The 27,202-nt window shown below is 35.4% G+C and overlaps 1 protein-coding gene across 3 annotated transcripts in view; it reads right to left on the reverse strand.

Moving 5' to 3' along the window:
- Positions 1 to 27,202, reverse strand: part of HOMER1 (homer scaffold protein 1) — a 130,551-nt gene that overhangs the window by 6,409 nt on the left and 96,940 nt on the right. The window contains exons 6-9 of one of the 3 annotated variants that reach the window (XM_063087927.1): positions 25,593 to 25,749; positions 21,525 to 21,635; positions 20,828 to 20,908; positions 9,306 to 10,081 (exon numbers count right to left, since the gene is read on the reverse strand). In XM_063087927.1, the coding sequence (XP_062943997.1) occupies positions 10,001 to 10,081; positions 20,828 to 20,908; positions 21,525 to 21,635; positions 25,593 to 25,749 (430 nt within the window). In that variant the 3' untranslated portion in view covers positions 9,306 to 10,000. Of the gene's footprint in view, positions 1 to 9,305; positions 10,082 to 10,162; positions 13,264 to 20,827; positions 20,909 to 21,524; positions 21,636 to 25,592; positions 25,750 to 27,202 lie in introns of those variants that run through there. The other 2 variants (XM_063087926.1, XM_063087928.1) reach the window with 2 other exon arrangements.

A 27,202-nucleotide genomic window follows, 5' to 3' on the forward strand; every position in this document is an offset into this window, starting at 1 on the left:
TGGAAGCCCTGGGATGAGCAGGTTATTCAAAGGAATTTCATTCAACTTTCAGTTCAGGTGGTTCAGGGCCATTTAGGTTGAGAGAATTAAAGCAATGGTGATTGGTAACTGTATTTTAACTGGTCCATGTGGCTTAATGATTAATTTAGTAGAAGATTGAGTGCATCCTGCCCAGTAGGCAATCTTTGGCAGGACTTGGAGAAATCTGGTCCTGACAAAATGTTTTCAATAGTTCAGTCTTTACCTTGGAGGGAAGCTGTGTATCCTCCTGCCCAGTGATGGCAAAAGTAGATCCTGGTTCCTAAAAAAATCTAACAGTCCAAAACATATGATGAATAAAATCACGCCCAAAGTTATGAACCAAATACAGTACAGGGGAACGTGTACTATTATTTATTTTTGTTGAGTTCTTGCTCACAACAGTTCAACAGTCAAAGCAAAGGTTATAGACTATGACTGTGGATTTGGAGAAGGAGAAATTCATACCAATGACTTATTAGTGGCCATACTTCTAACCAAAACGGTCATGATAGATAAGCTAAGCTAACAGGCTCAAGAGGAAAGCTTTCTGATATCACTGGACTGGGGTTATGCTGTTTCTTTAAATGTCCTATAACATTAAGCAATCAAATGTTTGATTTTTGCTATTGTTGTTGATCCAGAGATTGACTATTAGGAAAAAGCTTCTCTGAATTATTCATCGGAATGAATTTTGTAACTAATAAATGAAGATAGTAGTTATAGGCCAATGGTCAACCTTAGAGATATAGTTTTAAAAAAACCTGTAAAATGATAATGACCTATCCTTTATTTTTAAATTAGCTATTCTATATCTTGCCAAATTAAAAAATGATTTGAAGTAGTTTGTGATAAAAATCTAGGTACTATCAGTTTTGTACTGACCAAACTACTGACTAAAAAAATAGGAGCAGGAACAAATAAATAAGGGCCAAGGGAAGAAAAAACTAGAATTATGAGAACTATCTGAAGAACACTATGTAGCAATTAAGACCAAAATCTGGTCTTGAGCTTCCTAGCAGCCAGGGTGATGAGGGAATGATAGATTTACATTGTTCTTGTTGCCAAGAAGTAAGGTGCATTGAGACGAGATCGGGCACGTTCAGGGTGGTATGGCCGTAGACTAGTAAGGTGCATTGAGAAAACAAACAACAAACCAAAACAAATTTATGTAGTCCTATTCTCTGAAAATAATTTGAGATAGAGATCTTTTCTTAAAAGGGGAACTGGGTAATAGTGGGGAAATAATCCTGACAACACACTGACAAAACATGCAGAAGTGTTCCCTGTGCATGAGAACTATAAATACCTTGAACATTATGGAGATAAGTAAGGCTGGGCCACATTTACACAAATTAGTTAATGGTAGTCAAAATCCTGATATCCACAGGCAAAAAGAATGTGGCTTCAAGTTTGGAAGTGAGGCCAATAATTTCCTGATCAGTAAGGAGCAGAGACATCACAAAGAATTTTAGTTTGTAACCCTGAACTGTCCTTGGGCTGTATGCTATTGTTTTAATATGAAATCAAGTGAAAATTATCAATTTGATTACCTGGTGTCACAGTTCTTTAGGTCATTTTAGACCTTTGTTTACAAGCTCCTTTCTAATTCCTTTTTCTCTGCACATCCTATAAATGTCAGAGTTTGCTAGGGCTCCTGTTTTCATCCTCTATTTGATTACACCTGCTCATGACTTCACCCAATCAATGCCTGTTTCCTGGTAACTCCCAAATTTATTTCTCCAGCTTCTATTCTCTCCCAAGCTTCAGATCCATGACTTCTGGAGAAGCACCTCAAACTCAACATACCCCAAAACAGAACTTCTCTTTCTACAGACCAAACTGGAAACCATGTCCTGCAAAGCCTATTGGTAGCGGGTTCATTTTCTCAGGCCACAACTAGGGTATGCAAAGAATATAATTTTGTTCTTCTAAATTTTGTTCTAAAATATATTTATTCTGTGTGGCAGCAGAAACATTGTTTTTTATCAATCTGAGATAAACTCAGTCCATTTAGGGTTTCTCTTCCACCACCTCCTCCCTGGGGTCACGTCTACGTTCCGTGTCAGTGTAAAGTACTTGGTGGCTGGGGGTGGCTGGCTCTGGTTTCTGGCCCATCCCATCCATGCTGGCATTTGTTTAGTAAGCTGGGTTCCCTCTGCCCTGATCATGGGCACTTTTCTCCACCAGCATCTGCTGACGTGTCCATCTGGTCTTTGGTCCCAGATCCACCCAGGTGATCCCGTGTCCTCATCCCTGCCTCTGTCCAGATGTAGTAGGTCTTCCGTCAGCACCCTGGAGAGGGTGGGGCAGGGAAACTTTTCAGATACTTTCCTATGCCACTCTGGGGCCCTGAGAAACGTGGCTGTCTTAGCCTAGAAAAACCTGCCACCATTTTTACTCAGCGGCATTCTTCTGTAGGTCGAACCTGGAACCCGAGGCGTGGGTGTCCTCTGCACTTTGATCCCCAGTCCTGTCAGAGGGCTCACTTCTTTATCCCCAAGTTCTGACCTACGACTGGTGCATAGGAGGGAGGAGGCAGGGCTCAAGGCCCCTCCTTAGTGACACTTGCTGCCCTCTTTTCATCTTGTTTCTCTTCTTCCTCATCACATGGTGGGCAGGAGGGTCATTTTAAAAAATCTCTTTTGAGGTGGGAAACAGAATTGCCATTTTCATTACCACAGTAACAACCTGAGGGTCAAGGTTTCTTTAAGCCATTCTTCATACTGTAGCCAGGGTGACTTACTTTCTCTAAAATGCATATCCAGTCACGTTACTTCTCCTCCTCAAAGGTTTCAATGGCTTTCCACTGCCTTTGGGAAAAGTCAAAACTGTCAAGGACAGAGTCTGGAATCCGTCCACCTCATCTGCTCTGGTCCCCAAGCCAAGCCACTGATCAGCGCAGCTAGGGTGTTAGGACTGTGAATCTGAACATGTGGTTCACTTTTCCCCTTATCACTCAAATCTTCAAAGTGGACATCTATTCATCTTCCACATCTCAGCTCAGATGCTACCTCCTCAGTGATATCGGCTAATTCCCTCCTGTGTATGTTCCTTACATAACAGCACTGAAATCTGATGCACCTCTTGGTTAGCATGTTAATTTCCTTCACTATTCTATAAGCTTCTTGAGGGTAGGATTTTGTCTTCTCATCTTTGCATTCCCAGTGCCCTTGTGACATTGTAGGTGCTGATGAAATGTTTAACTGAACGAACAGCCAACTAGCAGAGACGCTACCAGGAGCAAAGCCATCCATCAGGTGACAAAAGTCTCCTGACAAAAGAGGAAAGCATTGTCTGGCTATAGCACAATTCAAGCATTTCCTGATTTCTTCTTTCCTTTTTACCCTACCCTCTTCTTCCTCACTTTGAAGGCTATAAAGTGTAGCAGTTTGGGTTTTAGAACTCTTGGTGGTCCCCAGGCATCCCCAGATGGTGGTACTATACCACAGTTGATGGACCGAGTCACTAAGCAAAGGTTAAAATTTATAGGTGGTGTCCTGTCTTTTCTAAGGCAGTAAGCATGTTCAGTCATTCAACACAGTTATCGAGCAATTACTATGTCCAATGCATGCTGCTAGAAGTTGCTTGTAGTATAATAATTTAGAAAGATTTTCATCAAGGCTAGTTAAAGTTTTTTTTTTTTTTTTTTTAGTTTGTTTTCAGGAACATTTGTTCATCCAGAGTTCATTCTCCCCCATGGGAATATATGAAGCACTGTGGGACATTTGATAATTGGGTACTAATTAATCCTCAATACCTGCAACATTTAACAGGTAGCCTCAAGTTTGGGAAGGAGGGGTAAGGATAAAAAAGGAAAGAAAAAATATGGGAATATTTAAATAAATCATAACATATGCATAGAAAGGAATACTCTAAGGTGTTAAAAGGAACAATGTAGATGTGTATGTATTACCTTGGACAGATCTTCCAAACAGATCAAGTAAAAACAGCAAATTGTAGAACAAAACATGCCATATGACAAATTTATGTACTCTCTCCCCCCAAAAACTATGTAAGTCTATAAGCACATATATGTTGCATATAAATGCATATGAAATGCTGAAAGGACACTCAAGGGCACTTCAAAAAGTTCATGGATAAATAGAATTATAAGATAATATGAATTCTTCCATTAACTTTTCGAAGACCCTTAATACATTAAACAGGTTATGGTAATCATTTCTAGGGACAGAATTGAGAGGTCAAGGGTGACTTTTGCTTTATCTGTATTTTTTTTTTTACAAAAAGAAAGTACATATGAACCACCTGTATAATTAAAACAAAACTTTTTTTTCTAAAAAGGATAGGAGAGAAAAATCCAAAAACATAGTACCATTGTGAAATGGAAAACAAACCATTTGATTTTCATTAAGTGATAGGCTGCTAAATACTGTAAACTGATAAAACTTTGTATTTGCCTTAAAAAAATACCTGCAAGCCACAGTTCAGGCCTGATGGGGCGCAAGGAGGCAGAGGGCCTGTTTTGTGCCTGGTTCTGCCTCTTATTTGGCTAATCACTTAATCTTGCTTGACCTCAGACTGCCTGCCTATAAAATGGGGATAACAATAACACTTAGGGTCACGGAATTCTTGTGAAAACTGCTGTGAGATGGTGTAGTTGGCCATACACCATAGACTTTGTAGTTCTATGTTTTATACATAACGTTGGAATTTAAAAATTTTTAAAAAATTTTTGGCAGCTGGCCAGTAAGGGAATCCAAACCCGTGACCTATAACGTTGGGATTTTAATGCACAGAATATACTCTGAAATAAAGGCTCTGCTAAAGGAGACCAACATTAATCACTAAATAGAAAAATATGAACAAAAGTGGTTTAAAAAGTTGGAGTTTATTTGACAATTCACAAGTGATTTGCAAACTTTACGGATTATTTGGAGCTAATGTTGAATATGGGTAGCTCCTTGTTTCTTCCCGGAAGGTCAAACATGCTCCATTTGTTGCCCACGTAGTGCAAATCATATCTACTCAAGGAATTCAAACTAATTTTAATTGCAACTTAAACTGGAAACAAAAATACCATACAGCAGTCTAAAATCAAATACAAAGAATATTTTTTTTTGTTGTCATCACTGGAAATAATTTCTACCAGAGATAATTTGTATGCAGTTATCTGTTTAAGAATCAATATGAAAAAAGAGTAAGGATCATTTAAGATAACAAATATTAACTCTTTAAACTTTCTATAGCAATGCAAACACAAAATTGCCTGGTCCTTCTGATGATGAATTCAGCATCAAAATAATACATTAAAAAGATACAAGTAATACACTTAAGCCTCTAGAACTTGAATCTGAGAGGCAGATGAGCCACAGAAACAAAGTGATGGTTAACCTCTTCTGGCCATATCCCCCACCTTTAAAAATAACTACATGGAAGTCCAATATATTAACAGAAAGAATGGGATGTAATTAATTTAATCAGTAAGTCAATCAAGAAGAAAAATTAAGTTATTTTCATAAACATTTGAAACTGGATTCACAGAAAACAGAACTTATACAGACCCTATTTCTGCACAGTATTTTATTTCATTGCACAGCACTGAGAAAGTCCTGATTCACACTGAGAAATGGCTGCAGTTCTTGAACAGCTCCCTTGAAATACCAGAAAGCTCTTCAATTGACCAGAGACGGCCTTACTCTGGCATCTGCACAGAGAAAATAACCTGGCACTAATGTTGGCTGGGTTTCAAGGTTTTAAAATGTTATAACCAGTATATTTGAGTTTGCTGGTGTTTAATTTCAAGTAAAAATATTTTGAAAAATCAAATATTAATGAAGGATCTCAACAGAACAGTTTGAAGACAATTACCTTTAGACATGAGTTGATTTGTTGATTTTTGTGTGAAAACTGGCTTTCTGAAACTCCACTCAAGGCTTCCAGCAGTCTCCACTTTGACTGTCTGCCCATCCCTTTTGGCAACCTCTCTTTCACAAGCTCTTGTCCTGCACCTAGATCTGCAGCTCCACTCAAAATGGAACTAGCTCATCATTCATCTTCCTTTGTCTCTGCCTCTACCAAAACTAAGCTTCTATTTGCTCTTGAATTCTCTATCTCAGTAAATGGGAATGATCACCAGGTTGTCCAACTCGAGATCTAGGAGTCATCCTGCATTCTGCTCTTTTCCTTGTTATTTAAATTCGTCAAGAAGTCCTATTGATTCTACCTCCCAAATGTGTGAATCCATTTGATCTTTTCTGTTCCCATTGCCATTGCCATATCACAGCCTCTCAACACGGATTACTGTGATTTGCACAGCTGCCTGGACTTAGAAAATATATTTTCGATTGTATCACTTCTTTTGCCATGCCTTTCCCTAACATCCTATGCTTCAGTTGTACTGACCCATTCTCATTGTCTGGACGTCCCACTGCTTTCAGCCCACTGAGACTTTCCACATGACATACTCCTTGCAATCCTCTTTCACCCCTTCTTCAACTAGCTAGCTCCTGCTCCTCTATCAGGACTCAGGCAGATTATCATCTCTGGGAGAGACTTCCCAAGCCCTCTTCCCGCCGGGCTGCCCCATGCCAGTGTTCTCCTTTATCACAGCACGTACGTGCTGTGAAGTAACTGTCTGTGTCCTGCACTAAATTGTGAGCTTCCCTCTATAGTCGCTATTCCAAAATGGGGCTTGGGACATAGCAGGTGCTCAAGAAATGTTTTAGGAAAAGAGTGAATAAAAGGCATGACTCAGAGGACAGTGGATCACGCACAGGTCTATTAACAAAACACTAAGCTGAGATGTGATTTTCCAGTGAGCTGGCACTTCTATTTTAAGTTTACCCAATTAAAACCCGATCTTTTGGTGGTTCCTCAAAAAGTTAAACATAGAATTACCATATGATCCAGCAATTCCATGCCTAGGTATATACCGAAACAGGGACTCCAACAGATACTTTTATGCAAATGTTCACAGCAGCATTATTCACAAAAGCCAAACAGTGGAAACAACCCAAGTCTCCTTCAACAGATGAATGGACAAACAAAACATGGTATATCCATACAGCTGAGCATTATACAGCCTTGAAAAGGAATGGAATTCTGATACATGCCACATGGATGAACCTTGAAAATATTATGCTAAATAAAACAAGCCAGATACAAAAAGACAAATACTGTATGATTCCACTTATATGACGTACCTAGAACAGGCAAATTCATAGAGGCATAAAGTAGAATAAAGTTTACCAGGGGCTGGGGGAAGGAATGGGAAATTACTGTTAAATGGGCACAAAATTTCTGTTTAGGTGATTTAAAGTTCTGGAAATAGATAGTGGTGATGGTTCCATGACACTGTGAATGTATTTAATGCCACTGAACTATACTCTTAAAAAGTGGTTAAAATGGTAAATTTTATGTTATGTATATTTTATCACGATGAGAAATGGTTGGCAATTTGATACATGAAAGAAAAAACGACAACCCAGTCCTGCAGGGATACATGACATCCTGCCCAGCACAATGCAGGTGCTTTAATAATTATTAACTGAATGTCTACTCTGATTGGGAACTAAACAAAGGGTTTTCACCCTGATCTCTAGTATCACCCATCTAAAGATCCTAGAGCCTAATAGTTTGATCAACCTGGAGAAGGCTTAACTTCTGTGGAACCAGAATTGATCACAAAGTCACTCAATACTGACTGCAAAAACCCACATCCTATCCATGTGTTTAGTGTTGGGGGATGAGTTTTACAGTTTATAACTTGTTTACTAGGGAATTGAAGAGATGGGTTGCATTCCCCAAGATCTTTACAAATAGTTTGCTACAAATTTTATAGACTGAAACTTTGCATATGAAGACTTACTTACTTTCATTGGATTTTGTTGGGTTTAATTTGCAAGTTAAAAAAAAATTGAGACTAAAACATTGCATAAATGACACATGCAAAGAAAGTATGATTTATAACTTATGATAATAAGCATTGTAAACACCAAAGAAGGCTGAAGGAAGAAGTTTAAGAAGAGCAAACATAAAATATGTAGTTAAGAAGTGCCCTAACAGAGGTATTCTAGAGAGGCAAGGCAGACAAGCTAGAGGGAAAAACTGTACCAGAAAGGTGAGCAAGACCTCCACCTTTTGACTGGTGTACTGGATGATCAGACCGGTAACTGTGGGAACATATCAGGTGCAATTATTTGAGCCTATCCCCTTCCTTGCCCCCTCCCATCCCAAAGAAACACCTCTGGAAGGGCTGCTATATGTGGACATAAAATGTCAAGTGATTAGTACAGTGCCTGTCGCACAGCAGATACTCAACACTCTTTGCTGTTCCATTTCATATTAAAGTTGTAAAGGAAGCATTCACTTCAAGCACATCCCTTCTAGCCATGCTTTCTTGATATAATGATCCCACGTAAAGTAAGGTAGAACATATCCACAAGTCATATGGATATGACTTACTATATATCTGTATATATAGTAAGATAGTTACAATACAAAGATAACAAGAAAAAATCATGAATGTTGATAGAAAAAAAAATCACAAAAGATATTTTTCTGTGCTACAGAAATGGACTTACTTTTGTACTTATTAGGCTCCCATCCCCTTCATTTGGTGTTACTAGGAGAGAGTAATATTTCTATCCCTGGTATATCTGACATAAAAATAACTGACAAAAGTAGGTCTGAATTCCACAGAACGGTGAGTTTTATATTAGGTTACAAATCTTGATAAGACAAGTGACAGGGTCTTCTGAAAGTCTCTGAAATTCACGAGGGCAATCTCAATTCCTTTAGGAAAAAGCAGCAGCAAGGTAGGAGACAGCTGGGGGAGCACTATATGTCTCCAGCTATCCTGATATGCCTTTGTGGCCTTCTCTCTATTCTAGATAAGATGCAATTTCTCTTCCTGGGTCACATGTTTTTTTGTGAAAATGACTTAAAATGTGTTTTTTCTATCTAGTGCACCAAGCAGAGATCACTAGGCAGTGTAGTGCTGATTGAGTTTTTGAGTTTTCTTCGATTAAATTGTTAGCTATTTTACTAGGTAATATATTAAAAAAATTGCAAAATATTCATTTCTTTAATTCAATAACTATGCTTACATTTGCGTGGCATCTATATATCAGTTTCCCATAGAGAAAAACTGTCATAAAAAATTTAAAGTCCAATGAATATTAGGAAAAAATACACTTTCACAATTTAGAGTGAGGTGAATGATACATCTGTTTCTATTCTAAAATAGACCTCTTTGCATAATTTCTTTTTTTTTTTTTTTTTTGTCGTTTTTTCGTGACCGGCACTCAGCCAGTGAGTGCACCGGTCAGTCCTATATAGGATCCGAACCCGCGGCGGGAGCGTCGCCGCGCTGCCAGCGCAGCACTCTACCAAGTGCGCCACGGGCTCGGCCCTGCATAATTTCTAAAATATTCTTTCACATAAAAATTATCTTCTCAACAAACACTTATTCCTACTAAAGGTATAGCATAGTGCCCTACTTGAGAAATTTTTAAAAAATGTGTCAATCTCAAATACTTCTTACCTGAAAGTTTTCTTCTTTAAGATTTTCTATAAATTAATTCACCTCATGAATGATAAAAAGAACAGTGCTATACATTAAGGAGACAAAAATTCAATGAAGACTATTTCATGTCTTCAAGCACAGAATTTCAGGGTGTTAAAATCATTGGATATCAAATGAATAAAAGGATTAAAAATAAACCACTGCCACCAAACAGACTGCTTTGCCCATGGACTGCCTCCAGTCCAGCAATGACAGAAAATCAGTACTGCCAGGAGACAGTAGCTGAAGTGCATACTCTCTAGTTAAATAAAAATATGAAAGACTGTAGTATGCATGTTAAAGAATAAATATAATTTTAACAGGGCAAAGAAATGAGTTTTAAAAGGTGGTGATATCATTTTAACTTTGAGTGTCTTTTTTGGTTCCACCTGAAAAAAGTATAATGTTTTTAAAAAGTATGTCCTCTAACTGCTTCTCAACATTTCAATGACGTCAAAACATCAAATCTATGATGGTGCTGGAGATCTTCCACAGGGACAAGGAGGGATGCAACTTTGTGAACTTTTTTTTAGTCTGCAGAAAGAAAGGGAGAGAAAAAAGACAGAGAGAGAGAAAGAGAGAGGAGAACAAAAACTAATTTTCCAGGCAGGGAAATACTTATAAAACCTTTTATGTCAAAGTTAGGATTTCACAACATAACACACTAATGCAAAATCCAGTAGCACCTGTAAGATTTAAGTAAACGCTGTCATCACTTAAATGCTTTCAAATATCTGTAAAAGACTGAAGGAAAAAAAGATAAAGTACATTCTCCAGAGAACAACAAATGTATTTGAAAATAAAAACTGTATTTTTGTTTTTGTTTTTTTCAGGTTTTGGTTTTGTACAAGAATTCATAGTTATCATATAATAACTTATACACAATGGGATCAATCTCTGCTCTCCTCCTTTGTGTCACTTGAAGTCCCCATGTTCAGGCTATAGTCCCCAACATTATTTTCTGATAAATATATTACCACAGTTTGATTTAGATATAGATACATTATATAATACTTATCTCTGGGAAAAACCAAATTTTAATATGCAAATGTTCATATAATACAGAAATGGAAAAAAACTACAGTAGGTACACAACCTAATTATGACTTGCTGATGATGATTGCTAGATACTGTCCTACTGTAAATGAATGTTTAAAATAGTCTTAATAAGAAGATTTTATTTATATGTGCACTTGTGTCCACCTTATCCCATATACTGTACATGTCTATTGACAATCTGGGAATTTAAAGGTGCAGCCCTCAAGAAATTGTTAAATCACTAAAAAAGAAACAGGCTCTATTGGACAAGGAAAACACTCACAAAATTTCCAATTTTAAATTTCATATCAGTACGAAAATATTAAAAATAATTTTCTGTATATACATATGATTATATGTATATATTGTATAACACATATGTCTCACATTATCAATACAATTCAAGTGGAGACATTTTTGTGAGTTATTTTCCCATTAAATGACCACTATGTCAAAATTTAAAAATATTTTATATCATTAAAATAATTCACTTACCATTTCAACAGCTTATAGTTTTTAAAACTTTTTAAAACTCTTCATAACTAAATCTCCTGATCCCTAGTGTTAAATCCCCTATTTAAATTTAAACCTGGTGCTCTTTTACTCAGAAACTGATGGATAAAAATCACATCTACTTCAAAATTCCATCAATCAATTACATTTTATTACCTGATTTATCAGAGAAATATCTCAGCTCTGAGCATGTGTACCTAAATTATTCCCCATATAACAAATAGGTGAGGAAAATATCCTAAAATAAATGGAGGTAACTTACATGATGTTATAGCACATATAATACATGATGATTAAGTGTCTGATTTGAAGACACCTGAAAACTCACTTTAGAAACTAAATTTAGAAACAACCATTTATTTTTCACTCTAATATAAATTAATATGTATGTATTTACATACATATATATAAAATAAAATTGTCTAGTGTTGAATAACTGTTTATGAGTGAAAAAATGGTTACAAATTGATTAATTAGCTTAATTTTATACTTAACAATTCAATCATTTTGGGGTACAAACAAAAGTCAGTGCATTTATAGACTCCAGAGAGTCAGACACTCAAGCATACACTTTAAAAAAGAGCCCTCCTCAACATCGCAAGCATTGCACAGCAAGAATTGTATGTACTCTGATGCAATTCCTATTCCACAAACAGACTAGACAGCACTTGGCTTACTTTTAAATTAGCTTTGTAAAAGAAATATATCATATAAAGAAATGCATGTTTGCTAAAAGTCTTTAAAATTACATCAAAACAACATTAAAACCTGCTCACTGAGACGAGCCTACTGAATTTAATTCCTGTTTTGAAATGCCTAGTTAACAGTTCAGAATATTGCCTTGTGAGGTTGGAATAAAGATGTGGTTGATGTGAAGACCCAGACAGAGTACATGACCCCGTCTCCATCTGCCACGATCATAATTCAGATACAGTCCTCTGATCGGCTATTTGATGTAAATGGATCCCCTTTAAAATAGCTATACACCTTAAAATTATCTATAATAAACAGTTTCCCAATAACCATTATTATTCATAAATTGAAATGCATTGATCATTCAGAAAAGATTTCTTGCAAAATATATAAATAAATGTACTAACTGCATATTCTGTAAATATACTTAACATTGCTAGACCAGACCGTCAATGACGGGCTGTGATATTTCAGTACTCTGTGTCAAATTTATTAGAAATTTAAAAAGAAAAATTTCTGAGGGACTCAGCTGCCTTCATTAGTTGGCTTTAAAATGTGTAATAAAATGGGAGACAATATCTTCTCATAAATACATGGAATCAATATGGAAAAGTAAACTATACAACGGACAAGGTTAGAGAACACCAGAGTGTACCAGAGTAGTCACCAGAGTGAAATATCTCCCAGTACAAAAAAGGGAAGAACTCTATACACCCAGTTATAGTATGTTTCAATTAAAGATGCAGCTCTCTCTCACGCCTGGCAAGAATTAATTGGTAATGACACTGCTTCTTAACAGTGCAAAAATATCCTGAGAAATTATTCAGATTAAAACAAAAGACAGGGCTTTCATCACTAAGTTTTTGCACAAAACACAGCTCTAGATATCATAAATAAATTAATTTTAAAGCAGATAATCTTCACTGTGTTGAACACAAAAAGGGGATGTGACCCAGACACTGTTAATTCTCCCATTGGCTAATATCAGAAAAAAAAAAAAAAATAGATTGCATCAAGTGTCTATTTATAACTTTCTAGTTAACTATGGCCAATAATATACATGGAGGTAATTTGTAGTTCAAGTTTTTCATCTTTTTCCCCAACTAGTTACAAGCTGAATTCTAAAATTTATACTGAAATATACAATTCCAATTTTCAAAAGATCCTCCTCGTGGAGGAGTGATATTCAATTTTTTTTGTGCAATCTTGATGCAGAGCCCAAACAGTACTATGAAGAAAGACAGTATATCTTTTAATCAATTGGCACTGAAATTTCACTTTCCTTAGCTGCATTCTAGTAGTTTGGCCAAGTTATCTCGTAATTCTGTTAGTTCAAATATTTTTCCATCCAAAATTTCTAAGAGTGTCTTCAGGTTATTGCGAAAAGCTTCTTGTTCATTCTGACTTTTCTCCAGACGTTGCTCTAAGTCAGACAGTTGTCCCTCCAGGTCTTTGTTCCGAATTTCTACTTCCTTCAGAAAGAAAAATGTAATATACATATATATATATATATATATATATGTTAATTCATCACTTAGAAAACAATACAACTTTCTGTTATTACTAATATTGTGGTAATCAAGGCAGTTTGACAATCAGGATGAGCTTCTGAATCTCAACACGATTTAAGGACATTTCAGATTTGACCATCTCAGAGATCCATGTGATTTTTTTGAATGTGTGTTTGTGAATCTATCTATCAACTCAGCAAAAATTTACTGACTGATTACTTTGTGCCAGGCAGCACTCTAGGCACTCACTTTGTGGATTATTTACATCTCACTTTTATTGATGCCCATCTACTTTTCCTAATGCACAACTGTTTGAGCAATCTCAGGTGAAAGCAGGCCGAGAAAAAGAGACAAATTAACTTTTTCTTCGTACTGGCAACTCTGGAGAAAGATTTAGAGAAGAAAGCAACTCTCTAAAATGAGATTTTAGAGTCCTCTGAATATGTAATTTTTAATTCTGCCTCAATATCAAATGAATGCATGTGTAGAGAATATAGCTCAACTGCTCAAAACTATAGTGAAGATATGTAATAACCGTACATATTAAAGAAGCATAAAGCTAACAGTTCTAATATACAATAAACCAAGGAAAGAAAAAAATGACAAAAGGAACCAAAAGTTCATGACTGGCAGTGGACCTTAGCCTCAACCCCTCAACCACAACCAGGCCAGCAGTGGAGCCAGACTGCTACCCTCCCCAAACTGAGGTCCTGAGACAGGGGCCGTGGGCCTTAGCCCTGCCCCCTGACTGCAACAAGGCCAGCAACGGAGCCAGCCAGCTGCACGCTAGGGTCCTGAAAGGGGGTCACCAGCCCTGTCCTCCACCCCCCCAACATCTTAGAATGTACTCATGAGCCACGTGTGTTTCTTTGGGGTGTGTGACTTATCTGCTCATGTCCTTCACCAAATTTCTACTTAGATTTTTCTAATTCATTTTTAAGAGCTCTTTTTGCATTAAGGATGTTAATCTTTGTGTGTTAATTTTGTTACTTATCAATTGACTTTAAAATTAATGTGTGATGTTTTCCTTTGTTTCTATGTTGAGAAAATAATTTTCTATCTAAACATTAAATTTAAAAAAAAAGATAGTTGGAAAAAAAAAACAATATTTGGGGGAAAAAAAGTTCATGACCACAAAAAAAAGTTACAAAAAGATTTTTGACACAGGATAGACTCTGGCATACTTAAAAATTATTTAGAAGTTATTATTGCTTTTAAAAATGTTTCTAAGCAAGACAAATATAAGAAAATGAGTCTAAAAAATAAAAGGACATAAGCTGAGCTAATGATTTAATTTTGTTAAATCAAATTGGGAAAAATGGCAGAAAGCCAACTATTACACTTTAAATAAACTATTCAGATAAGTGACGAATTGAAAGTAATATATCCTTTCTGGAAAGCTCACTTTTACATCTGAGAGGAATTAATTGACTGATACAAACTATATTCATATGTAGTAAATTATATGGGACAATGAAAACATTTTGGTGTTAGTTGCACAATATGACTCATCCTCAGAAGATAAGATGTTTCAAATATTAACACATCATTTAAATGTAAATCTCTAAAGAAATTCTATCAAGTCTACAGGATGATCAAAATTGTAAAAATGATATTATTGAAAGACAATCTGGTAAATGTTAAATGAAAAGAACAGAATAAGCAGCAGCTCATTGCAACTGGGCAAAAATTTATATGCATGAGGACAAACTCTGGGAATTAATGTACAAATAGGAAATAGGAAATAGTTCTGGTGCTGGGATTATGAGCACTTTTTCCCCCAAATTTATTTTTCTCACTACTAAAATAACTAAAAATTAAACTTTCAAAAAAAAATTGGGAAATTGGATTGAACACATTAAGAAAGCAACAATTGGTGCTGGTCAGCCACACACACACACTCACACACACACTCACACACACACTCACACACACACACTCTCAGACACACTCACATACTCACACACACACGAAAGAAAGAAAAAGTAGCAACTGATTTAGGATTTGGAACATAATCACATGCTTTGACATAGATAACTAAGAGCAAGGCAAGGCTCAAGCAAGGATGCTACCAATGAGTTGCAAGAGTCTGGGGAAATATAAGAAAGGAATAAAGTAGATATAATGATTTATAGAAGACTTTAAGGAATCTCATTCTAATCTGTAAGTATTCACTGTTAGATTATGTTAACCATTTATGTTTCTAGTCTCTTTCCTTTGAATAATCTGCAAGGTGAAGATAAGTAAACTGAGAACAGAATCTGAAGCTAATAAATTATTTATAAATTCAGAAGCCAAATTCAGGGAGGCTGTAAACTATGAGGGAGGAAGCGGATCTTGTGATCAACTGTAAAAATTCCACTCATGATTGCACAGTATGCTCTCTTGTGGCTTAAACAATTAGCTTAAGGAAAGAATGTTACCAACTATAAAAATAGACCAAATGTCATTCACTAGCAAACACCCACTTCATTAGGCAATACCCAGTTTGCCTCTAAAGGCTTCCTTAATAATGAAAGGCTCCCTTGTTCTCCTTGCCAATCAATGAAACATCCAAACATTCTGAATGGAAGCAGGCTAAACACAAAATTCCCTCTGCTATGTAAATTGTGTTGTTCCCTCTAGAATGAGTCTCCTACTCTAAATCATCTCTCTGTTTGCAGGAATTTTACTAACTAGGTGACAAAAGGGATCTAACACAATGCTGATGGTGCTAGTCTATATTTAGGCAGAGTATGTTTTAGAGCAAGAATAGACAACCCAGTGCACAGGGATAAGAAGATGTAACTAAAGCCGTGGTTAGTGGCACTTGCCAGTTGTCTGCCTTTGGTCTTTATTTTCTAACCTTCTACTTGCCTTTCATTCTCCCTCCAAACTCATTCTTCTGCTCACTATTCATTTTGCCCTATATTTTCCTCTTTTCCTATACAGAGAGAGGCATGATTCAGCCCTGATAAAGCACTGACACCAGAATTGCTAACTTTTTTTTGAGTGCTTAAAAGGGCAAAAACTGAAAGTATAAAATCCTACTAGTTAGAAGGTCATGCTCATTTGTTAGTGTTTTAGGCTCCATGAGTGACTAAAATAAAATTCAACGATTATGACCACTACCAATGGGACCAGATCAGCTTAATTTTCCATAAGTTTAAAACCTACATCATTTAATCTAAATAAAAGCTACAGAAAAATTATCTTTATTGGTATCTAATTCACATCCTAAACTCTTATGAATATGATATATTATTGCCTTGTTAGATTGTTAACCTTCATATGAGACAGGACATATAAATCATTAAGACAAGTATTAATAATTCAACAGAAAAATGGGTAAAAGACACACATTTTGAAGGACAGTTATCCAACAATTAGTTACTGAACATCTTCTATGCCCTAGGCATTGGGGATAAAACAGTAAATAAAACAAAGATAGTTCCTGTTTTAATGAAGCATGGATTCTGGAAGGCCATAAAGAAGTAAACAGAACAGATTTTGGGGTAGCCAAAGTAACAGTGACTGTGTACATTAAAATCTACCAACCAACCTCCCAAAACTATAGAATAAAACCACACAAATTCCATGACTTCAATGTAACCGGAAGACAGAGAACAGTACAAATGTCAAATTACCTGTATTTAGAAAATATAAGCACCAATTTCCGGCAGAGATATTTCTCAAGCTTTCATTCTAATCCATTGCAGGGGGAGAGCAGGGTTGTGGGGGCAGTGCACAGAAGAGTAAATAGATGAATAAAAGCCCTAAGATTGAACTATCATAACTCTAAGAAAGACAAAGACCACTGAGTGGCAAAATACTGAAAAAAAGGTCATGGTACACAAGAGCAGACTACAAAAAAGGGACTTAGTGTACATGAAACTTAAGGAGGCAGTCTTGGAAAGACAACAAACATTTCCGAGAACGAGAAAGGAAAAGAAAGAGAAAAGAACCTTTTGGAAAAAGAATGGTTAAAGTGAAAAAGAAGCAAGACAGGGAAAGTTAAGATTTTGTCAGACAAAAGACAATTAAAATATTAAAGGACACACAACCTATCTCCTGTCTCCCCAAAAGAGGGTGTTTTTGAACCAAGAATTCGTAAACCACCCCAACAAAAAATTATGATTATCTTTATGGATATTTTAAAAAGCCATTAACAAAACTCAACACTCATTTGTGGTTAAAAACACTCAAGAAAATAGGAGTGAAGAACATTCTCATAACATGATAAAATAAATATACCTTAGTGTTAAAACCAGCATTTCATTTAATGATATAGATATACTAGAGGCATTTCTAATTTCTACTAAGATCGGGAACAAAGTAAGTATGCCCATTATCTCCACTACTGTTTAACACTGTAGTGGTGTTTTTAACTGATGCAATTTATTGAGAAAAATCAAAAGAGGCCTAAGAATAGAAAACAAAAATGTAAAGTTCCCTCTATTTGCAGGTTATATGTTATTTTACCTAGAAAACCCTAGAGAATTATAATAGAATAAATGATAAGACTTAAACAATAAAGTAATTAAGTAAGGTAGCAGGATATAAAATTAGCATAAAAATTCAACAGCTTTCATATATACAAACAATATCCAATTACAGAATATACTGGTAGAGAAAATCTCATTTGCAATAGAAAAAAAAAAAAGACAAAATACAGAAAAATAAACAGTTAGAGGCTGGCTGGTTAGCCCAGTTGGTTAGAGCACAGCCTTATAACACCAAGGTCATGAGTTTGGACCCCAAACTGGCCAGCTGCCTCCCTCTCCCCCAAACACCAAAAAATATAAAAACAAATAAACAATTAGAAATATGCAAAACCCACATGATGAAAACCCTAAAACACTCCTGAAAAACACTAAAGTAGAGATGAACAAACGGGAAGATATCCCTTGTTCTCGGATAGGATGAAAACCTCATAAAGATATTAGTTCTCCTAAAGTTATACTATAAATTCTAAGCAATCCCAGTAACAATTTTTTGCAGAGCTAAATTTTTAGATGACACTAAAACTGGTACTATAGTAAATATTAAAGTTTATATGGAAAAATAAACATGCAAGAATGAAAAAACAATGAAAAATAAAAGCTCTGAGGAGTGACTAGTCCTACCAAATATTAAAACGTATTGTAAAGCCTCTATAATTAAAGCAGTGTGGAGCTGGTGCATAAACAGATATAGTGACCAGTGGAACTGAACTGGAAGTCCAGAAATTGGCCAAAATACATATGGAAATGGGATATCTCAAATCACTGGAAAAAAAGGATAAAGCTTTAAGTAAATGGTAATGAGATAACAGGATAGACACTTGGAAAAAAATAAAATCAGATTCATACGTCATGCCACACATAGAAGAATAAATCCCAAATGGATCAGAGACCTATATGTAAAAAATAAAGCCATATAACTACTAGAGGGAAATATAGATAGATTCTTAAATAACTTGTAGGTAGAAAAGAGGATTCTAACTAAGGTTCACAGAAGCAGTAACAGAAAAAGAATGATAAATATGGCTACATAAAACATCTTAGATGAAGTCAAAAGCGAGAAATAATTTGTAACATCATCACAGTTAATAAGGAAACTTGAAACTTTTGGAAAAAATGACTAATAACCCTATAGAAAAAAGGACATAAGACATGAACAGACAATTCATACACATACAAAAAGACAGAAAAATGGCCTTTAAGCTATGACAGATATTTAACCTTATTCATAATAAGAAAAACAAATTAAAGCTATCATTTCTCATCTATCGCACACTGCCAAAAATTAAAAAGGATGATAAGACATTTTGTTGATAAGGCTGTAGAAAAACAGGCACTCGCCTAAACTGCTGGTAGGAATGGGAATTGGCACAACCTCTTCTGGAGAGGAATTTGGCAAAACTATGAGGGGTCTTCAAAAGGTTCATGGAAAATGCATACTATAAAAAAAGCTATGCATGGATGCAAAGTTTTTTGCACTAAAGTAAACTCATACTAACTTGTTATACCATGTCTGAACAGAATCTAGTTTGAGGCACTAGGAAAGATAAGACATCACTTTGAAAGATCTCCTATTAGAGCAACATGAATTCTGCTAAAATTGAAGAAAAAACATCAAACTTATGGTGAAATTCGGGTGGAAGAATGGCGAATTCACTGATGCTTCACAAAGAAGTTTATGGGGACAATGTTCAAAGACATCAGCAGTTTACAAATGGATAATTCTTTTTAAGAAGGGACGAGAACAATGTTGAAGATGAAGCCTGCAGCAGCAGACCATCCACATCAATTTGCAAGGAAAATAATCAATAGCATAAAAAAGACTACACTGACATGGTTCAATTCCCAGGATCCTCAGTTCTTTAGGGATGGATATCTAATAGACAAAGCCAGGGATGCCGCTAAACATTGGATTATCTGTCCCTGAAAAAATGTCTCCATGAATTGCTAAATGTCCCCTGGTTGAGAACCACTTATCTACATAGATGATTAAATGTAGAAACATTTAATATGGCAAGCCAAAACAAGTGATCTCATTTTCCCAGAGTGCTGAAAACCAGTGATGGGAGAGAGAAATATTTCATTGCAGAAAAAGAACCCGTTTTCTTTATGAAGGGTCCCTATTGTCCATAGAGTTTGGTGGACAAAGATATAGGCTTTAAAATTTCACTGTTTCCATTTAAATATAGGTTAGACAAGTTAATCTTTCCAATCCTCAATTTCTTCATATGGGTTATTATGACTATTATATGGATTGAATGCACAATGTAAGTAAAGTGCTTAGCACAGTGTCTGATACAGAGGAAGCACTTAATAAATGTTGGCCATTCTTACTATAATCTAGGTCCTTCTGATCCTGGGCTTTCTGACTCCTTATCATGCCTTATCCCAAATTCCTCATTCTGTACATAAACTTGCTTCCAAAGTGGTTCTAATCCTTCTTTATTGAGGCAGGTAACCATGTGGGTGTAAGAAAAGTGACTGAGCTGACAAGAGGACACTTTGGTAAAGAATTCTGAAAAATCTTCCCTTACCATGTCGAACTACTACTGACACAGGATATAGTATGTAAATTAGAATCAGAAAGCATACTATTTATGCAGGAAAAATTGAGTAAAATTAATCAGACTGAAGAAAGAAAAGGAGAACTAACTTTTGTTCCATCAGGGCATAACTACTGATGTAATTCATACATTAGTTAGTTCAGTATAAAAAAAACAGCATAGTTCCTAAATTGAATAAAATCCATTTGAGAAATTTTCTTAAATGTAGGGCATTTTTTAAAAGTTAAAAGTAAACATTTCCAAAATAATTCACTAACGGCAATTTATAAATGATCATCCATGATGATTATAAGCTACCTAGATAAAGTTATCCAGTAATTTTTGAAAAATTAAAGATTAGGCATGAATCAGAAGCCCAGGAAAAGAAAAATGACTGAAACCTCTATAAAATGGAGTCTCAGAAAAAAGGTCATTACTATGTGAATGAATAATTGATGCCATTCTATGCAGAAATGAATAAAAAACTTTACTATAGCTCACCTGCAGTTTCTGAGTCAAAGAGTCTCTCTGTTCTTGTAGTTCTCTGGCATTATCAATTTCTTGTTTTAATCTTTCTATTTCCTAGAAAAGGTAGAGCAATGTCTTTAACAACATTTAAACTGTGTCAAGGAAAGAGAAGGCCTTATTCTTCCCTGAAATTATTGTCCCAGTTCTCAGAAAAAGATTTAAAACACATTCCTTTATACTGACTTGTAGAGGGATGAATTTATCTTTACAAGTATGTTATCCTAGAACAGAGTAATCTTAAGCAACAAGCAACAAGTCTAACCTGATGGCTTTCATACAGCACTGCTTAGGAACAAAAACCCGAATATTTTCAGGTTGCTTCAAGCTTTGTGGATAAAATTCTTTCCTAGAGTATTAAAGCTTTTGACTGGAAAGCAACAGCTTGTAAAATTCATTTAACTGCTAATGGTTTCCTATTGATTGTGTGAATGCAATTCTCATACCGAAGGCCACAGGCAGTATCTCATCTGACTGCCTCACCATAGTTCATAACAAATAGAACAGGATGGGGAAAACATGAATAAGCTTAATATCACTCAAGAAAAATTTTATCCTAAAAAAGCCCACAACCTTACTATATTCTGTAAAATATGTTTGAATTTGACATAGACTCTAATATTTTGTATACATACGTAAGTTAGATTACAGATTAATGAAAAGTAGCAAATACCTCTTCCTTCTCTTTCAGTGTCTCTTCCAGTTCTTGTATTGTCTGATTTAATTCTGTCTTATGGGTATGCACTGCATTTGCTTGGCTACTAACACATTCAAGCTCAGTCACCTAAAATTTAATGAGAACACAGGTTAAATTAAATGACAATTAAAAGGATTTCTTGCTATAGACATAATAAGTCTCTGATATGTGAACAGTAAATTTTGAATCAATATGTGAAAATTAGGGCCAGCCTGTGGCTCACTTGGGAGAGCGTGGTGCTGACAACACCAAGTCAAAGGTTAAGATCCTCTTACTGGTCATCTTTTATTTAAAAAAAAAAAAATGTGAAAATTAACTTTGAGAAACAATTAATACTTAGGTTAGAACGAATAGATTCTTTAAAAACATAAACTTACAACAAGGGGAAAAGACAAAAGGAAATAATCATTTACGTGGCTTGGTCATGGCAAAGTTAGGAAAACTTAAATTAAGTGATTAATGACAATAAAAAATCCCTATAATGAAAGTTGTTTTTAAAAATTTCTTCTGGAAACATATTCAAGATCAGATATGGCCATCTGCCCTCCATCTGCAGCCTTGAAATAAAATATGGGTCTGAAAACTGGCTTTGTAGAAGTGAGAATTTTTTCAAATACATTTCCAAAATTTAAGAGAACCTGGAAGAAAAGATATGCTTAAAATGTAATTTAAGTCATTTGATACTAGAGTGACTGCACATCACTAGTGCCTCTTATGGAAAAGATAACAGTACTCTAGTCAAGAAGAATTTACTGAGGGCCCAAAGAACAATATAACTTTTAATAAGCACTTGATATGTTTTGAGAGAACAGAGAAGGGCACTGTCCTTAAAAGTCCCAAACCAGAGTCAATATAGACAGAAATCAACACAAACCATACCCACACCCCCTATCGGAGCTCTTTATACACATCAGGCTCTAATAAATTTTGGTTGACTAGAATAAATTCCAGATTATTGAGGAAACAGAGTAAATCTCTCTCCCTTGCATTTTCCAAATACCCAATTACCTTCTACATTCTGTTATTCTATCTCTTATATAATTTTCTTCCTTTCTATTCAGGTACTAAGAGTCTTGTGCAGACCCTTATCACCCAGGCCTGAACAAATGCAATGGCCTCTCAGTGGACTTGATTATAATCTTTGCCTATTTTTATCTATTTTGCAAATTGGTAACAGATTCATCTTTCATTGTGTGACTTGCCCATTCAAAGCCTTTCAATGACTCATTTTTTTTTTTTACAATATCAAATCTAAACTCTTGGGTCCTCCATACACTGGTCCCAACCTACTTAACCATCTTCATTGCCCAAGATACCCAGTGTATACTTCCAACTAAAAGCAGACAAGTCTCCTTTTCCTATGAACAAACCATGTTCATGCCCATCTTGTTTGTTGGTTTAACTAGACTGTCCTCTCTTACCTCTGTAAACCATTCAGACCCTACCAAACCCTCAACTCTCAGCTCAGTGAGTATTTTCTCTAGAAAGTCATTCCTATCTGCTCAAGCCCTCAAGGCTCTCCTGTCCTTTGGTTCACAAAACTGAGCTTCTGTTCAAAAATCTTGGAAATTTTTCCTTACTGTTTAACATATAATAGTTTTAATATATATTAGTTTTCATATGTTTAATATATATTAGTTTTCTTCATCCGATTAGATAATAAATTCCTTAAGGGGAGTTCTAGTTCTGATAATGATGGAGTAGTTTTTATTGGAATAACTTTCCACAATTGTAAACTGTGGGCAAAATGTAAAAATCAACTGTTTGAAGGCCCTGGTGAGTAAAACACAGTCACTCTGGGTGAAATATACATTTACACATTTTTTGCCAGAAGGAACTCTGTAGTCTCACTGCATTGCTTGAATGAATTCAAGCAGAAATTCGTAGTCATTTCTTTGAGGAGCCTGAGGATTTTGGGACTCCTCAGAACAGTTGGAACAGCTAGAAATTGAGGGAATTGTAATGAAAGAAGACCCCAAATAGCATATAGACCTCTCACAAATCGTTAGCTGACTCCTCAGTTGAACACGCACAGGTAAGAATCGAAGGAGTCCAGGGGAGTAGGGAAAAAAGCTGGAAGACTGAAAGAACCAAGCTGTGCTGGTGCTCACCACAGAAGACACTTTGAAGTTATAGTCCTGCCAATTTAGCGGACCTGGTAAATATCTCAAGATTTCCAGTGAAACTTTAGAAGAAAGTTTCTTATGTCTTAGAGAAAAAAATTTCCTAGTACTAAATGATTTACCCTAGGATTAGGGAAAAATTGAAATAAACCAACTCTAACAAAACATAAGTCCACACCTCTACAAGTAATCCACAAGTAATTGAACTGCCTACTGAAACAAAAAATCAGCACTATTCAAAGGAAGATAACAGCCCCTATAGTCTCTACAACATTCTCATTTATTATGTTCAATATATAATTAAAAATGACTAGATGTAGAAAAAAGGAAAATGTAACCTGTAAAGGCAAAAATCTGTCTAAAAGCTGAGATAATTTGCTGCTAGTACACTTGCAGTACAAAAAATGCTACAGGAAATTATTCAGGCTGAAGGGAAATGATACCTGATGGAAATTCAGACCTACAGAAAGGAAAAAGGAGCATGGAAGCTATAAATATTACAAAGATTCTGTTTCTTTTCTTAAATTCTTTAATATTCAATTGACTATTTAAAGCACAAATTCCTCAAGAGAAGAGATTACACAATAAGAAGACATGATAGCACCTTAATGAATACTTTGGCTATGAACTGTTATAAGTTTTTTTATTGTGGGAAAAAAACCATAAAATTTATCATCTTAATCATTTTTAAGTGTACAGTTCAGTAGTTAAGCATATTCACATTGTTGTGAAACAGATCTCCAGAACTTTTTCATCTTGCAAAACAAAGTCTATACCCATTAAACAACTTCCCTTTCCCCCCTCCACCCTCATAAGTTATTTTTATACACAGGGTAGAATGATATTTACTCAGCATTCTATCTCTATCTCCTTATCTCTTTTCTATTTTTATCTTACTTCCCCTGTCATTCTGGTCCTATTACATTCCTCAAATTGTGCCCTGTTACTAAGCCCATTTTTAATGTCTATGGAATTCATTTCTTTGGCCTCCTTTTGAAAAAGAAAAATTAGTGGCATCAGCTTCGTGTTGGGTAAATGTATTTCTATGTATTAAATTTTAAAAATTCTTTGTAAGTAATAGTTTAGACTTCTGGTACTAATGATATTGAGATTTCTTTTTTTTTTTTTTTTTTTTGTCCTTTTTCGTGACCGGCACTCAGCCAGTGAGTGCACCGGCCAGTCCTATATAGGATCCGAACCCGCGGCGGGAGCGTCGCAGCGCTCCCAGCGCCGCACTCTACCAAGTGCGCCATGGGCTCGGCCCGATATTGAGATTTCTGATTTTCTTTTTCTGCCCCAAATCTCTAATATTAATAACTTTTTTTTTTTTTTTTTTTTTTAAAAAGATGACCGGTAAGGGGATCTTAACCCTTGACTTGGTGTTATCAGCACCACACTCTCCCAAGTGAGCCACGGGCCGGCCCCTAATATTAACAACTTTTATAAAAATTATTCTACCTGTATTTCTCAAGTTGTTCCTTCTTAAAACAAAACAATAATAAAAATAATAAAAACAACTCATTGACTTATTGCAATTCACTGAGTCTGTGCAACTACATGCCACTTAAGTGTCTCAATTAATTTTCACAGGTATTGTAGAGTATATATTATTCCTATACATGCGAATACTTAACTGAAAGAGGTAAATAACTTACCAAAGGTCATACAGCTAACAAGTGGCAGAACTGAAATTTGCAACCAGGTCTTTTTACTTCAAAAGCTGTATATTCTTCATTCTCATTAAACTGTGGAAAATATTTTTCTTAACCAAACAAACCCACATGATATAACCCATATATATGTTCTGACAGCCAACAAATATACCCAGAACATGTCCCTGTGCTGAATTTACATGCAAATTTCCTCTGTTCAAGGGAACGTGTTAGCCCTAAGTCCTTATGGATAGCAGCCCTGAACTTACCCTCTTATGCAGACGTTCTGCTTCCTCTTGATATGCAGCAAGTTGCTGTTTCCATTGTTTCACATTGGCAGTGGATTCCAACAGGGCTGCAGTGAGTTTGGCATTATTTCCTTTAAGGGTAGCCAGTTCAGCCTCCCAGTGTTTGCTGATTGCTGAACTAAAATAAAATAGACAATTCTGTCCATTAAACTGAATACTGTTAGTTTGAAGGGACAGCAGTACTCAGTTCTATTACAGAGTTTATAGTCTAAGAATGTTTTCAACAACAACCTCAAAATAATAAAAACACAAATACTTCATTGAAGTGTTCTTAGTGAAGAAAACGTGGCAAATGAAGAAATATAAAAAGTACCGAAGCAGTAGGCTTACAGTGGAATAGTTCCCACCTTCATTATGACAGATGCAGGTATCTGCAGAAGAGTTTCTATCTATTCTTTTTTGAGGAATAAACATTATATCCTGAAAAACATCTAGAAACAAAACCTAACAATGTAGTATATTTTTTAACAGTATCAAAGCCTGAAATACAATTTCATTTCTTAATAAAAAATACGAGGATACTTAAATGTCAAAATAAGGTTTGGGACATGTAATGTAGTATTTCTTTTGAAATCGTTGATTTATTTCATTGTATTCAGAATTTTTAAATACAAAAAAATATAAAAATTTGCTGCAACAAGTTGATTTCATCTAATAGGCTAGGCCTAGAAATTGGTTTTCATGACTTAATTCCAGGTCACATATGCAAGACTAAATCATCTTTTTCCTCATTTAATGTTCTACTTGATAAATTACCTAGAGTTAAGTATCTCAACCAAGACAATCTTCTATTACAAAGACAATTCTACTAGCTGGGAAGACTCCTCTCTTGATAATTCCTTTCTTAACTTTCCAATGAAAAAAGAATTGCCTTATTTGAGAGAAAAAGGTTGTTTCTCTTTCTCATTATTGAACAATCATCCCATTAACTAACTAGTGATGCTTTTGGCTTTCTTTAATCACTGTTTTTGTGTTTGAGAGATCATTTGCATCACAGGGAAAAGTTTTGATGATTGATATTTTACAGTAATTTTAATATATGTTATATAAAAGACATTACAGTTTCCATTGTCAAGATTTCTAAAGCTCATTACCAGTAATGAGACATATCATGAACCTCTGAAAGGATGAATAAAGGACACAAGATCATTTCTGTGGTATTCTTGCCAAAAATGCATAACTTCAGTCAAATAACAAGAAAGCATCATACAAACCCAAACTGAGGAACATTATGCAAAATAATTGATTGAAACTCTTCAAAAGTATGAAGAAAATGAAAGTAAAGATAAGACTGAGGAAGAGAATGGAGGAAACTAAGAAGAAATAACAATTAAATACAATGTGGGACCCTGGATAGCTTCCTAGAACAGGAAATGGACATTGGTGAAAACTGAAGTTTAGTTAGTAGTATTGCATCAATGCTTATTTCCTGGTTTGATTATTATATTATGGTTATGTAAGATGTTAACATTGAGGGAAGCTGGGTGAAGGGTATACAGGGACTCTCTATACTTGTTGTAACTTTTCAGTAAGTCTGAAATTAGTTTAAAATGAAAAGTTAAAAATATTCC

This window comes from Cynocephalus volans, chromosome 2, assembly GCF_027409185.1.
Source record: "Cynocephalus volans isolate mCynVol1 chromosome 2, mCynVol1.pri, whole genome shotgun sequence".
In the NCBI taxonomy this organism is placed as follows: domain Eukaryota; kingdom Metazoa; phylum Chordata; class Mammalia; order Dermoptera; family Cynocephalidae; genus Cynocephalus; species Cynocephalus volans.